General features: G+C 35.9%; 1 protein-coding gene across 3 annotated transcripts in view; it reads right to left on the reverse strand.

The window, feature by feature from the left end:
- Positions 1 to 612: 612 nt before the first annotated feature.
- Positions 613 to 13,667, reverse strand: part of scinlb (scinderin like b) — a 63,980-nt gene continuing 50,925 nt past the window's right edge. For 2 of the 3 annotated variants that reach the window (NM_213090.2, XM_087239155.1), the window contains 5 exon segments: positions 613 to 1,424; positions 5,829 to 5,889; positions 8,587 to 8,664; positions 9,195 to 9,310; positions 9,384 to 9,558. In NM_213090.2, the coding sequence (NP_998255.2) occupies positions 1,264 to 1,424; positions 5,829 to 5,889; positions 8,587 to 8,664; positions 9,195 to 9,310; positions 9,384 to 9,558 (591 nt within the window). In that variant the 3' untranslated portion in view covers positions 613 to 1,263. 3 annotated transcript variants of the gene reach the window in all.

Raw genomic sequence — 13,667 nt, forward strand, 5'->3', positions numbered from 1 at the left:
TCGCTATGGCGCCCTCCATGCAGCAGCCATGAAAAAGTTCTATATAGTAAGAGAAATACAAGCTTAGATAATTTCAAAATGAGGGGTTTTCGCCAATCAAACGCTGCATGGGCCCATTCATATTAATGACCCAATGTAAATTTGTTCTGAGTAGGATTTTTAAGAAGGAAATGATAGTGTTTGAGGCTCACAGAATACCATTTCCATATACTGAACTCTAAATATTTAGCTTTAGGGTATATCTATAGATGTTCGTTCTATGGCATCTTTTACTAAATCTTTCACCACTTTTGGAGTAGGTCAAATTTGTAAAAAGATTTTAAAAGTGTCTTCTGCTCACAAAGGTGAACTATTAATATAAAATAGCTGGCTTCTAATTTAATATCATTTATGCTGAATTTTCAGTATTTCTTCAGTGTCAAGTGAACCTTGAGGAAATATTTTGATATTATGATTTAATGATAAATGTTTCTTGTTGACAGTTTAATATTTCAGCGGAAACTTTATTTTAAATACACTTTTTATGCCTTTGATTAACTGAAAGAATCTTTGTGGGGGAAAAAAACGCTGTATAATCTTGTTAAGTTTGTGTGTATAAAAATAAGATAAATGTACAGCAAAACCAACTCAAAATTTATTTAACATAACATCAAAGTACAAGCTGGAAACATATCAGTGGCTTGTGTGTAAAAAAAAAAAGAAAGAAAGAAAGAAAGAAAGAAAGAAAGAAAGAAAGAAAGAAAGAAAGAAAAAGAAATTTTACTAACATGTAAACAGGTTTTAAAAATCAGAGAAACCAAATAAATAGTCAAAAGACTTTCAGCAAAATCACAAGGGCATCATAGGGCGACTTTAATTTACTATTATAAGTGCATTTTAAAAAATGACAATTCTCACAGCCAGATCTTTAAGTACACAACTAAAAATCCATTTTATATGACTTTATGCTCAATAAAACTGTAGTTAAATAGACTAACTTAAAAAAAAAAAACTTAATTTTCTCTCTTTTAAAATATAAACTGTTTGTTTGACGAGAACTAAATAAGCTATTTGATTTCATTTCTATGATGGCAAGTTACATCCATACTAGTTACATCCGATGCCCACTACCATTTTTGGCAAACAAGAATGTAAAGCCCCCCAAAAATACAAAGTGCACCTTAAAGTGAGACGGGCAGTTCAACAATCTGAAAGAAAGCTGCAATTCATGGCACAGGAACAGGAAGTGCTTGTATACGAAAAGACAAGGACGCAGTACTGGGTTCAAAAGCGAGCCTGGATTTTGGCCAGAGCGTCGGTCTCCCACAGGTTTGCATTCCACGCGTGGAACCACCCGGTGAAGGTTGGAGGCTCGGACCCCTGCTTTATGGTAGTAATGGCCAGCCCGCAACGGCCAGCGGGATCAGACTCCACATAATCTTTAGCTAAACACAGAACACATACTCAGTATGCAGATACTTTACACAATATACTTAAAAATCACTTGTAATGCTTGGTCAATTGCACAGTTCTTGAGGTTTTTTTGGGACAACTTAATTGTTTTATGTTCAATCCACTTAAATTTGTAAAAATGATTTAACGTTAACTTTGTTTAATTTCTGTTGGGGGTAACACTTTACAATAAGGTTCATTAGTTAATGCATTTACTAACATGAACTAATCATGAACAACACATGTACAGCATTTATTAATCATAATGGAACATTTACTAATGCATTATTAACATTCAAGTCCATGCTTGTTAACATTAGTTAACGCACCCTGAGTTAACATGAGCTAACAGTGAACAACTGTATTTTCATTAACTAACGTTAATTAACATGAATAAATACTGTAGTAAATGTATTGTTCATTGTTTGTTCATGTTAGTAAATGCATTACCTAACATTAACTAATGAACCTTATTGTAAAGTGTGACCATGTTGGGACAACTTGAAGCAATTGTGTAAAACCCAGTATTTTTTTTACAGTGTATAGAGAGCTAGACTGTTAACATATCTGTTAATTAACAGTTGGATTCTACTAGACTTTCTCCTTATTCATGGATTTAAGTTGCATTAGGGGAGCTTGATCTCTGCCCTGACCATTTTCAGTGTCGTCCCTTTAATTCTGTGACTTTTATTCACTGCAAAAAAAAATTATTTTCCTTCTTAATGTTTTGTCTTGATTCTAATCAAAATATCAAAAAATTCTCAAATCAAGAAGAATTTTCTAGACAAGCAAAACATACTGTCTTGTTTTAGGAAATAATATGTCAAAATTAAAGTAGTTTTTTCTTAAAACAAGCTAAATAATCTGCCAAAGAGGTTAGCAAATTAATCTTAAGTCAAAAGGAAAAACAAGATTAATTTGCTTACCCCATTGGCAGATTATTTTGCTTGTTCTAAGGAAAAACTCTCTTAATTTTGGCATATTATTTCTTAAAACAAGAAAATATGTTTTGCTTGCCTAGAAAATGCTTTTTGATATAAGGATTTTTGGATATTTGGACTAGAAAAAAGACAAAAAATCTAAGAAATGCTTTTTTTGCAGTGTTGACATTTTAAGTTGTTTGAAACAATGGTCTCAACTTACAATATGGTTATTTACCTATAAAAGGGAGTAAACACAACTAATAGCATAAAATTTTAAAAAATAAATCTTAAAAGTGGCCAGTTACAATAGGTTTTACTCACATTTTTTAGGTAATCACTTTTTACAGTGGGATGTGTTTACTAACACAATAACTTGCCTAATTACCCTATTTAAGCCTTTAAATTTCACCCTAATTACCCTATTTAAGCCTTTAAATTTCACCCTAATTACCCTATTTAAGCCTTTAAAAGCTGTATAGAAGTGTCTTGAAAAATATCTAGTTAAATATAATTTACTGTCATCATGGCAAAGATAAAATAAATCAGTTATTAGAAATGAGTTATTAAAACTATTATGTTTAGAAATGTGTTGAAAAAATCTGCTCTCCGTTAAACAGAAATTGGGTAAAAACATAAACGGGGGGCTGATAATTCTGACTTCAACTGTACATTTAAAGGCAAAATTCTTGCAAATTGCAAAATGCTCTTGTAAAATTTGAATTCTTTTCCCAAGTGCTGTTTAAAGGAGAGACTTTTTTCAACACATTTTAAATCAGTAAAGTTTTAATGACTCATGTTATTTGTCTTTGTCATGATCACATTATAGTTTACTTAATATTTAGCAAATTACTAGTCTGTGCACTGCAATATAAAGGCTTAACTTGGTTAAATAGGCAGGTCATTGGACAGCAGTGGTTTGTTCTGTAAGTATATATATATATATATATATATATATATATATATATATATATATATATATATATATATATATATATAGTAGGGCTGTAACAATACACCAAACCCACGATTCGGTTCGTATCACGATTTTTGACCCACGATTCGGTTCGTGTCACGATTTTTTTTTTTCGTGTGGGGTGGGAAAAAAAAGATTTTTAAAACTATTTATTATTAAATAACATTCGAAAAATCTTTATAAACTAAACATCAAAGAACAATATTAACTATGCAAATTATTAACAATATAAATAGCCATATATAAAATAAATAGCCAAAGCTATATCACTTTTGTTTTCTTTATAACAAAATACTGTTGAAAAACCAAACAGAACTGAACTCCATTGTGTAGATGGTTCAAGCATGTTGACAATTCTTTTTCAATCAAGTTCTCTTACATAGAAAAAGTAAATTAAATAGCTACTAGGGATGCTCATTTCGGTTAATTTTGCTAACTGACAACCGCCGCTCATTAATCGGTTAACAGTTAACTGGTGAGATTACTATTAATTTTATATTAAATAAATTGACATGTCTATTTTGTGTCTGACACATTAAATATTGCATTTTAAAATAGGCTACTGATTTATTTTTAAATGCTAGCATATTAATAACGGAACATAACAACAGAGCGTCTTCACGCACCTGCAGTGTTTAGCACAGAAGAGCAGAATAATCTAAATAAAATGAATAAAATAAATAGGACTGCCCTAAATTATTTTCATTTAAATAATTAATTTATATTACAAAACGAAAATACTGACTGATTCTTTTTAATAACCGGCATAGGCTGTTTTTTTCCAATCATGTTTTTTCTTCCGTCAAATAAATATCGCAGACTTCCTTAAATTGCCCGCTCCACGGAAAATATGCATCTATTTAATGCCCCGCTGTTATTATTATAATAACAAAACCTTTTACATTTTTAATAGAAATCTTTATTTTAAAGAATATGTCCTGATGGTTTCCTCTCTCTCCCTCGCAGTTCAAGTACTGAAAAGACAACAACAACGCGCGCATATGTAGACTTTTTGTAAACAGTTTTGTTGTTTAAATATGCTATTGCATTAATGTGCATACATGCTTTATTAGCCGAAAACAAGGCGCACCTCACTGCCTTTATGTTGACAAGGAAAAAAGAAGAGAGGAAGCGCGGCCCTCTTATGAAACGACTGAATCAGCTGGGTATCGATTGTGCATAAGTGTTGCTGTCTGTGTTGTTACAATTGTAATATTTAATAATATTGTGATATTCAAGATTTGTACATTCATACAGCGGTGGATAACTTAAAACAGCAATTAGACCTTCAGAGCGGTGTTAATGCGTCCTGAAGTAAAGCGAAACTGCTATAAACTCCAGCAAGATAGAGTGATTATATACAGAGCCATATACCTTTATCTATAAATAAAGTATAACTATAGAAACTGTGTTCATCTTAACTGAAGCTTCGTCCTGTTTCCTGGCCTCACGCATCGCGCACCTGTCAGTCAGCACGTAACGTTAACTCCCAAAGGTTCAAACAGAAAGTGCACAGCACGGTTACAGAAAAGTTTCCTCTGCAGAGGAGTCGGGGCATCTGGTGAACGCTCATCCCTCTCTGCGCAGCCACATTAACAACAATGCTTTGACAGCATTGGCAATGTTTCTGCTGTTGTCAAGCGGGGTTACGTTGGTTTTGTTTTTGATATTCCTGACACATTCAGACGGTCCCTTACTAAGAGCTCCGTGCGAGCTCTCCCGGCTAAACGCTTATTGCGTGGGCTTAAACGGAGCAGTGCTCGTAATGTCGAGCGAAAAAAAGTGTTTCCTCACGTTCTTCTTCAACTAGCTCAACTTTTGCAGGCACGCGTGACGTTATTGGAAAGGTGGTCATGGGGTGTGTCGCGATTCTCCCTTATCACACCGCGACACAGGATCGTAGATCTGAGTGTCGCGATTTCGATTTCATATCGTGTATCGTTACAGCCCTAATATATATATATATATATATATATATATATATATATATATATATATATATATATATATATATATATATATATATATATATACTTTGTTAAACATCACTTGGGAAATATTTGAAAAGGTATACAAATGTATAAAAGAGGTCTAATCATTCAGCTGTATGTTTGTAGGCCAACTGGAAATCAGCATCACTCTGGTTTTCTCAACAAAAAGCCAACAGGATTTTTCCACTGGCTTCGGATTTAATGCAGAAAATAACCTCTGCGTCCAACAAAAGTTTATGATTCTTACACATTTTGTGAGCTGTCTATTTAATCATTAGGATAACATAGCTATGGTTTGGCTATAAACAAAGCTTTCACCACCATTAGGCTTTCTTTAGTTTTTACTGTAGAATAAAAATATTTTTTTAGGCATTTAACAAAAAACAAACAAAAAAAAGACTGAATTTTAGGTTTTAAAAAAGACCAGAAAAAATATGTTTCTCTACAGAGAAAAACATGTTAAAATAGTTTTGTATGAAATTCATTTAGTAGAACAACTTTGTCACTTACCGATTTTTGGTGACCCAGTTTTTTCGACTTCATTGGCTTCATTACCAATCCAAAGAAAGATCTAGAAAGAGAGACAGTCTTTTAGCATTATCAGCCAATAGCTACAAGTACTAAAAGCTAGTCTAAACTAGTGGTTCTCAACCTGTTTGACTCCAAGACCCCTCATTATCCAGGAGCTCCCATGTAATGTTAAACAAAAGGCCCGAATACAGATTGGTAGTAGAAGTGAAGAACAAATGGGTGTGATTAATTTCAAACTAAATCAGGCCAAAATGTAATTTAAAGTTTCAGTTTCAATTAAATTTTTCAAAGTTCGGCTTTTCCTAAAGTGCCTTTTTACCCCTAAACAAAAAAGAAACTTGCTGCAAACGTAGTTTTAAGATAATATAATAATTACAATGACTACATTCGGTAACACTTTATTTTGATGGTCCATTTGAGTATTAGTAGCTTAATATCTGTTGATAGTGCTCCTTCGGACATTTAACTGACTATAAGAAACTTTGCAAGAACATGTCAACTTACTGTACACTAACCCCAACCCAACAGTCTACTTATGATCTAATGAGAATTAACTGGCATGCAGATGCAATGTAACTTAGGCCGTACTCACACTAGGTACAGTTGCCTCGAACCGGGCCAAAGCACGCTTGTCCCCCCTTCCGTCTCCCCCGACGGCCCGCGCTCACACCATATCGGGCCTCGGCACGCTTACGTCATCGCTGCTGCACTGTTCAGAAGCGCTCTCTATGGCAAGCCTTTTTAGCATTTAAATCTTTGTTCTGACTCCATAAATATATTTAGAGATATCTCTAATTATATTTTGACTAGTCATAATTATAATTCGACTAGTCAGAATGACAATTAGAGATATCTGCAATTACAATTGTACAAGTACGAAATCAGATTGGAGATATCTGCAAATATATTATGACTAGTCATATTCCTCCATTGACTTCCATTGAAAAATATTTGCAGATATCTCTAAATGAGTTTTGACTAGTCACAATTGTAATTAGAGATATCTCTAACTGAGTTTTTACTAGACATAATACATTTGGAGATGTCTTTAATTCGTCATATTTAGAGATATTTACAAATATATTTGAAGATATCTCTAATTAATTTACTAATAGTCGAATTACAGTTGTAGATATCTTGAATTGGATTTTTGCAGATTCAAAACTCATTTAGAGATATCTGCAAATATTTTTCAATGGAAGTCAATGGAGGAATATGACTAGTCATAATATATTTGCAGATATCTCCAATCTGATTTCGTACTTGTACAATTGTAATTGCAGATATCTCTAATTGTCATTCTGACTAGTCGAATTATAATTATGACTAGTCAAAATATAATTATATCTCTAAATATATTTATGGATAGTCAGAACAAGGTTTAAATGCTAAAACGGCTTGCCATACGCTCTCAACCAGTAGCACAGTGGAGAGTTCTCTAGTTATATCCTTTCAGTCGTTTGTCATGCATTGACATGCAGTCAAAAATTTCGCCAAACAGTCCTTAGGGATGCGGTGACACGCAGTCAGATATTTCACCGAACAGATCCGCCACTTTTGGCGCTCGTAAACGATCATAAAGCTCTCGTGCTGCAGGAATGAGGAGGTCTGCTGAAGGCGCACAGCTGTCATGCTGTGAGGAGTTCTCGTCTTTAATAAACTACGGCAGTTTGCGATCACTGAACAGTAAGAATGATTAATAAATCCATATTAAACAGCCCCTTAAAGTCACGTCTCGCTTTCGGTTTCGGGCTTTGGCGCGTTTTGCGCTCACACACAAGCGTACCGCGCCAAAGCCCAAGTGTACCGCGCTCAGGCACACCTCTTCCAACCGGGCCAGGGCCGGCCAAGTGAACCGTGCTTGAGCCCGATTCAGCGCACTCACACTTCTCAAACGATCCGGGAAACGGGCCTGGGCACGGTACGGATGGCATAGTGTGAGTAGGCCCTTATATTCAACAAACGGACCATCAAAATAAAGTGTGACCCTACATTCAAAATTATTTTATCATTTTATTATTTTATTTCTTTTTGGTTTACCTCTACATACCGTTCTATTTGTTTTTAACTATGAAATAATAAAGGTTTTAATTAATTTTCACTTAATTTTATTAAAGATTGACATAAATAAAAAAATGTATATTTATCAAAGAAATTGTATTAATTTAAATCAATAAAGGCAAGGTGAACCAGTGCTGTCGCCTCACAGCAAGAAGGTCGCTGGGTCGTTGGTTCAAGCCTCGGCTCAGTTGGCGTTGTGTGGAGTTTGCATGTTCTCCCTGCGTTTGCGTGGGTTTCCTCCGGGTGCTCCGGTTTCCCCCACAGTCCAAAGACATGCGGTACAGGTGAATTGGGTAGGCTAAATTGTTCGTAGTGTATGAGTGTGTGTGTGAATGTGTGTGTGGACGTTTTCCAGAGATGGGTTGCGGCTGGAAGGGCATCCGCTGCATAAAAACTTGCTGGATAAGTTGGTGGTTCATTCCGCTGTGGCGACCCCGGATTAATAAAAGGACTAAGCCGACAAGAAAATGAATGAATGAATAAATCAATAAAGAAATTCCCTTAACAGATTTTTTTCCACAATATTTATGTCTAAAAGGACGCAATTGAAAGATATAAATAAAAATAAAGCCTGTTTAGTCTTATTTTCGAAGTCTCTTGATCGTTTCCTCGCCCCAGCCCCCATGTTTGAGAACCACTGCTCATACTGTGGAAGACATACTGCGTGTCAACTCACCTGATCCCAGGTGTCAAGCAACATGACATCATCGGTGGCCAGATCTGACTGAGTGAAATCTCCAGGAACCTCCTCAACCTGAGAGAAAGACCAAGACAAGCTCTTCATATTTCATGACATCATCGCATCTACAAACTACAGCTTTCTTCTCAGTCACTGTGTCTGAAATTTCTCACTTGACTACTATTTTGTCTACTAAAATCAGTAAATCTATCAAAAAGCAAATAAAAAAAATCCCAAATCATCCCAAAATAATCCCAAAAATCCCATATTAGGTGTATTTCCTCCTAGTTGTTAGAGCAGCTGACTGTAGTATTGGTAACCTAGTAACCAACATTAAACAAGACAAGCATAATGGAGACGCTTTACCTCAGTAATGTTGGCTAGGTGGAAGAGTGCTATTTTCTTATGTTTTGTTATTTAACTTTTAAATTAAAATCTGAAAAAAGAGTGCTAAACACAAAGGTGCTTCTGAGCTCACAGCAACCTATCAGCTGTGCCTTGAAGTGTTGTGTTTGGAAGCAGATTTGATAAGACATATTAGCCTGCAAGTGCATATTAGCCTGCAAGTGCATATCTTTTAGACACTTTACATGACTCTCACTTACAACTAGCCGGCCAGTTTTATTGGAGCAGCCAAACAGACGTGCAGGTTTGACCGTACGTTGAAGAGCTGGGGATTTCTGATAGTCCTTTTTCCCTCCCAAAGCCGCCCAGAATGACTCTAAAGACAGAGACACGTATAAAACGAGTTCACCATATACATAAAACACATAAAAACCTGTCCCGACACTCACCTGGTTCTTTACCCTCTGGCACATCTGTGGATTGTCCTCCAAGCACACTCACAACATATTTAGCGGCAGCCATTTCTTCATCACTGGCTCCTGCCCCTTTCCACACAAACACACCTCCGGACGTCTTCAGCACAAACACATCATTGGTGTTTAAGCTAGCTGCAGATGGTTCAACCTGTAATAGAAGATAAATGGAGTGATTTAAAAGATAGGTTGACCCATTAGGGGTTTCACATCAAATTAAATTAGGAAAAGTGATTTTACATACATAGGGCTCTATTTTGACGGTCCATGTGAAGAGCGCAAAACGCAGGGCGCAAACGCTTTCAGGGTGTGTCAGAACGCGTTTTTGCTAATTTAAGGACGGGAAAACCTGCTTTGCGCCATGGCGCATGGTCTAAAAGGGTTGAGCTTATTTTCTTAATGAGTTATAGGTGTGTTTTGAGAATAAACCAATCAAAGTCTCATCTCTCATTCCCTTCAAGAGTCAGTTGCATCTCACCATAGCACATTTGCTATTTACATGGCGACTTTGTAAGTGGAAAAACTGAGCGCTTCACTAGCAAGAAAACAGTTAAACAGAGCATCTGCAGCGTGAGAATGAGAGATGAGCCTCCTCATTATCTACTTTCACTTTCACTCTCGAGGATAGGGAAAGGTGTTGTACACACAGACATCAATTAGCCTATAAATAGTTAATGTTGTTTGTAAAGCGCAAAGATTTGTTTCAAAACTATTTCTAAATTCAGTTGTAATTTCTAGCAAATGAATAAATGAACAATAATAACGAAGTGTGCTCAAAAAACTGAGTTAAATCCAAACACATCTTGCTTTAAATCTTGTGTGTATTAATCAATGTGTAAGCGAGGCGCACAACTAACACGCTCTGCGCTGGACTCTAGACCGACTTTGTTCTGGTCTATAAAACAGACTATTATAGTTTCTCAAAATAGCAATGCGCCTCAACACGTCTCGCTTTTTAAATCAGAACGCCTATTGGCGCACATATGAGCGCAAGTGCATTTGCTATTTAAACAGCGTGCTGCAACACATCAAAACGACTCTTGCGCCAAGCTGAAACTAGCAAACAACAATTGCGTCATGCCTTGTGCCACATTGTGCTGGGTGTATGATAGGGCCCTAACAGTATTGTAAGTTTTTGACTCTTCTAAAGCATAAAAATGCCATACAATGTTTGCAAATATTTGAGAAACATGCTAAGTGAACATTCTTGTTTATCTAAAAAAACAATGCTGAAGTCAAATATTCTGCTTTTGAAATGTTCTACACATTTTCTTATATTTCTTATCTTTCAGCAGCCTGGGTTGTCTTGTTGTATAACAGCATATTTCATTCATTCATTAAGAAAGGTTTTGAAGCGTGCATCTGTGACCGAAATGTAAAAAAGTAAAAAAGTGGCAGACTCTAAAAATGAGATGCAGATTCAGAGTTCCACATGAGGTTATTAATTAGCAAATAATATATATATATTACGAACGTAAACATCAGGTGAGCAGGTTACATTGTAACCGCGTGTCCTAACAACACGCTAGTGCATTTGCTATTTACATGGCGACTTTGTAAGTGGAAAAACTGAGCGCTTCACTAGCAAGAAAACAGTTAAACAGAGCATCTGCAGCGTGAGAATGAGAGATGAGCCTCCTCATTATCTACTTTTACTTTCACTCTCGAGGATAGGGAAACGTGTTGTAAACACAGATATCAATTAGCCTATAAATAGTTAATTTTGTTTGTTAAGCGCAAAGATTTGTTTCAAAACTATTTCTAAATTCAGTTCTAATTTCTAGCAAATGAATAAATGAACAATAATAACGAAGTGTGCTCAAAAAACTGAGTTAAATCCAAACACATCTTGCTTTACATCTTGTGTGTATTAAGCAATGTGTAAGCGAGGCGCACAACTAACACGCTCTGCGCTGGACTCTAGACCGGCTTTGTTCTGGTCTATAAAACAGACTATTGTAGTTTCTCAAAATAGCAATGCGCCTCAACACGCCTCCCTTTTTAAATCAGAACGCCTATTGGCGCACATATGAGCGCAAATGCATTTGCTATTTAAACAGCGTGCTGCAACACATCAAAACGACTCTTGCGCCAAGCTGAAACTAGCAAACAACAATTGCGTTGTGCCTTGTGCCACATTGTGCTGGGTGTATGATAGGGCTCTAACCGTATTACATGTAAGTTTTTGACTCTTCTAAAGCATAAAAATACCATACTATGTTTGCAGATATTTGAGAAACATGCTAAGTGAACATTCTTGTTTATCTAAAAAACAATGCTGAAGTCAAATATTCTGCTTTTGAAATGTTTTACACATTTTCTTATATATCTTATTTTTCAGCAGCCTGGGTTGTCTTGTTGGATACCAGCACATTTCATTCATTCATTTAGAAAGGTTTTGAAGCATGCATCTGTAACCGAAATGTAAAAAAGTTAAAAAGTGGCAGACTCTAAAAATGAGATGCAGATTCAGAGTTCCACATGAGGTTATTAATTAGCAAATAATATATATATATTACGAACGTAAACATCAGGTGAGCAGGTTACATTGTAACCGCGTGTCCTAACAATACGCTAGTGCATTTGCTATTTACATGGCGACTTTGTAAGTGGAAAAACTGAGCGCTTCACTAGCAAGAAAACAGTTAAACAGAGCATCTGCAGCGTGAGAATGAGAGATGAGCCTCCTCATTATCTACTTTCACTTTCACTCTCGAGGATAGGGAAAGGTGTTGTACACACAGACATCAATTAGCCTATAAATAGTTAATGTTGTTTGTTAAGCGCAAAGATTTGTTTCAAAACTATTTCTAAATTCAGTTTTAATTTCTAGCAAATGAATAAATGAACAATAATAACGAAGTGTGCTCAAAAAACTGAGTTAAATCCAAACACATCTTGCTTTAAATCTTGTGTGTATTAAGCAATGTGTAAGCGAGGCGCACAACTAACACGCTCTGCGCTGGACTCTAGACCGGCTTTGTTCTGGTCTATAAAACAGACTATTATAGTTTCTCAAAATAGTAATGCGCCTCAACACGCCTCCCTTTTTAAATCAGAACGCCTATTGGCGCACATATGAGCGCAAATGCATTTGCTATTTAAACAGCGTGCTGCAACACATCAAAACGACTCTTGCGCCAAGCTGAAACTAGCAAACAACAATTGCGTTGTGCCTTGTGCCACATTGTGCTGGGTGTATGATAGGGCTCTAACAGTATTGTAAGTTTTTGACTCTTCTAAAGCATAAAAATACCATACTATGTTTGCAGATATTTGAGAAACATGCTAAGTGAGCATTCTTGTTTATCTAAAAAACAATGCTGAAGTCAAATATTCTGCTTTTGAAATGTTCTACACATTTTCTTATATATCTTATCTTTCAGCAGCCTGGGTTGTCTTGTTGGATAACAGCATATTTCATTCATTCATTTAGAAAGGTTTTGAAGCATGCATCTGTGACCGAAATGTAAAAAAGTTAAAAAGTGGCAGACTCTAAAATAAGATGCAGATTCAGAGTTCCACATGAGGTTATTAACTAGCAAATAATATATATATATATATTACGAACGTAAACATCAGGTGAGCAGGTTACATTGTAACCGCGTGTCCTAACAATACGCTAGTGCATTAGCTATTTACATGGCGACTTTGTAAGTGGAAAAACTGAGCGCTTCACTAGCAAGAAAACAGTTAAACAGAGCATCTGCAGCGTGAGAATGAGAGATGAGCCTCCTCATTATCTACTTTCACTTTCACTCTCGAGGATAGGGAAACGTGTTGTACACACAGACATCAATTAGCCTATAAATAGTTAATTTTGTTTGTTAAGCGCAAAGATTTGTTTCAAAACTATTTCTAAATTCAGTTCTAATTTCTAGCAAATGAATAAATGAACAATAATAACGAAGTGTGCTCAAAAAACTGAGTTAAATCCAAACACATCTTGCTTTACATCTTGTGTGTATTAAGCAATGTGTAAGCGAGGCGCACAACTAACACGCTCTGCGCTGAACTCTAGACCGGCTTTGTTCTGGTCTATAAAACAGACTATTATAGTTTCTCAAAATAGCAATGCGCCTCAACACGCCTCCCTTTTTAAATCAGAACGCCTATTGGCGCACATATGAGCGCAAGTGCATTTGCTATTTAAACAGCATGCTGCAACACATCAAAACGACTCTTGCGCCAAGCTGAAACTAGCAAACAACAATTGCGTTGTGCCTTGTGCCACATTGTGCTGGGTGTATGATAGGGCTC

This window comes from Danio rerio, chromosome 2 (genome assembly GCF_052040795.2).
Source record: "Danio rerio strain M-AB ecotype USA chromosome 2, GRCz13ab, whole genome shotgun sequence".
NCBI lineage: Eukaryota > Metazoa > Chordata > Actinopteri > Cypriniformes > Danionidae > Danio > Danio rerio.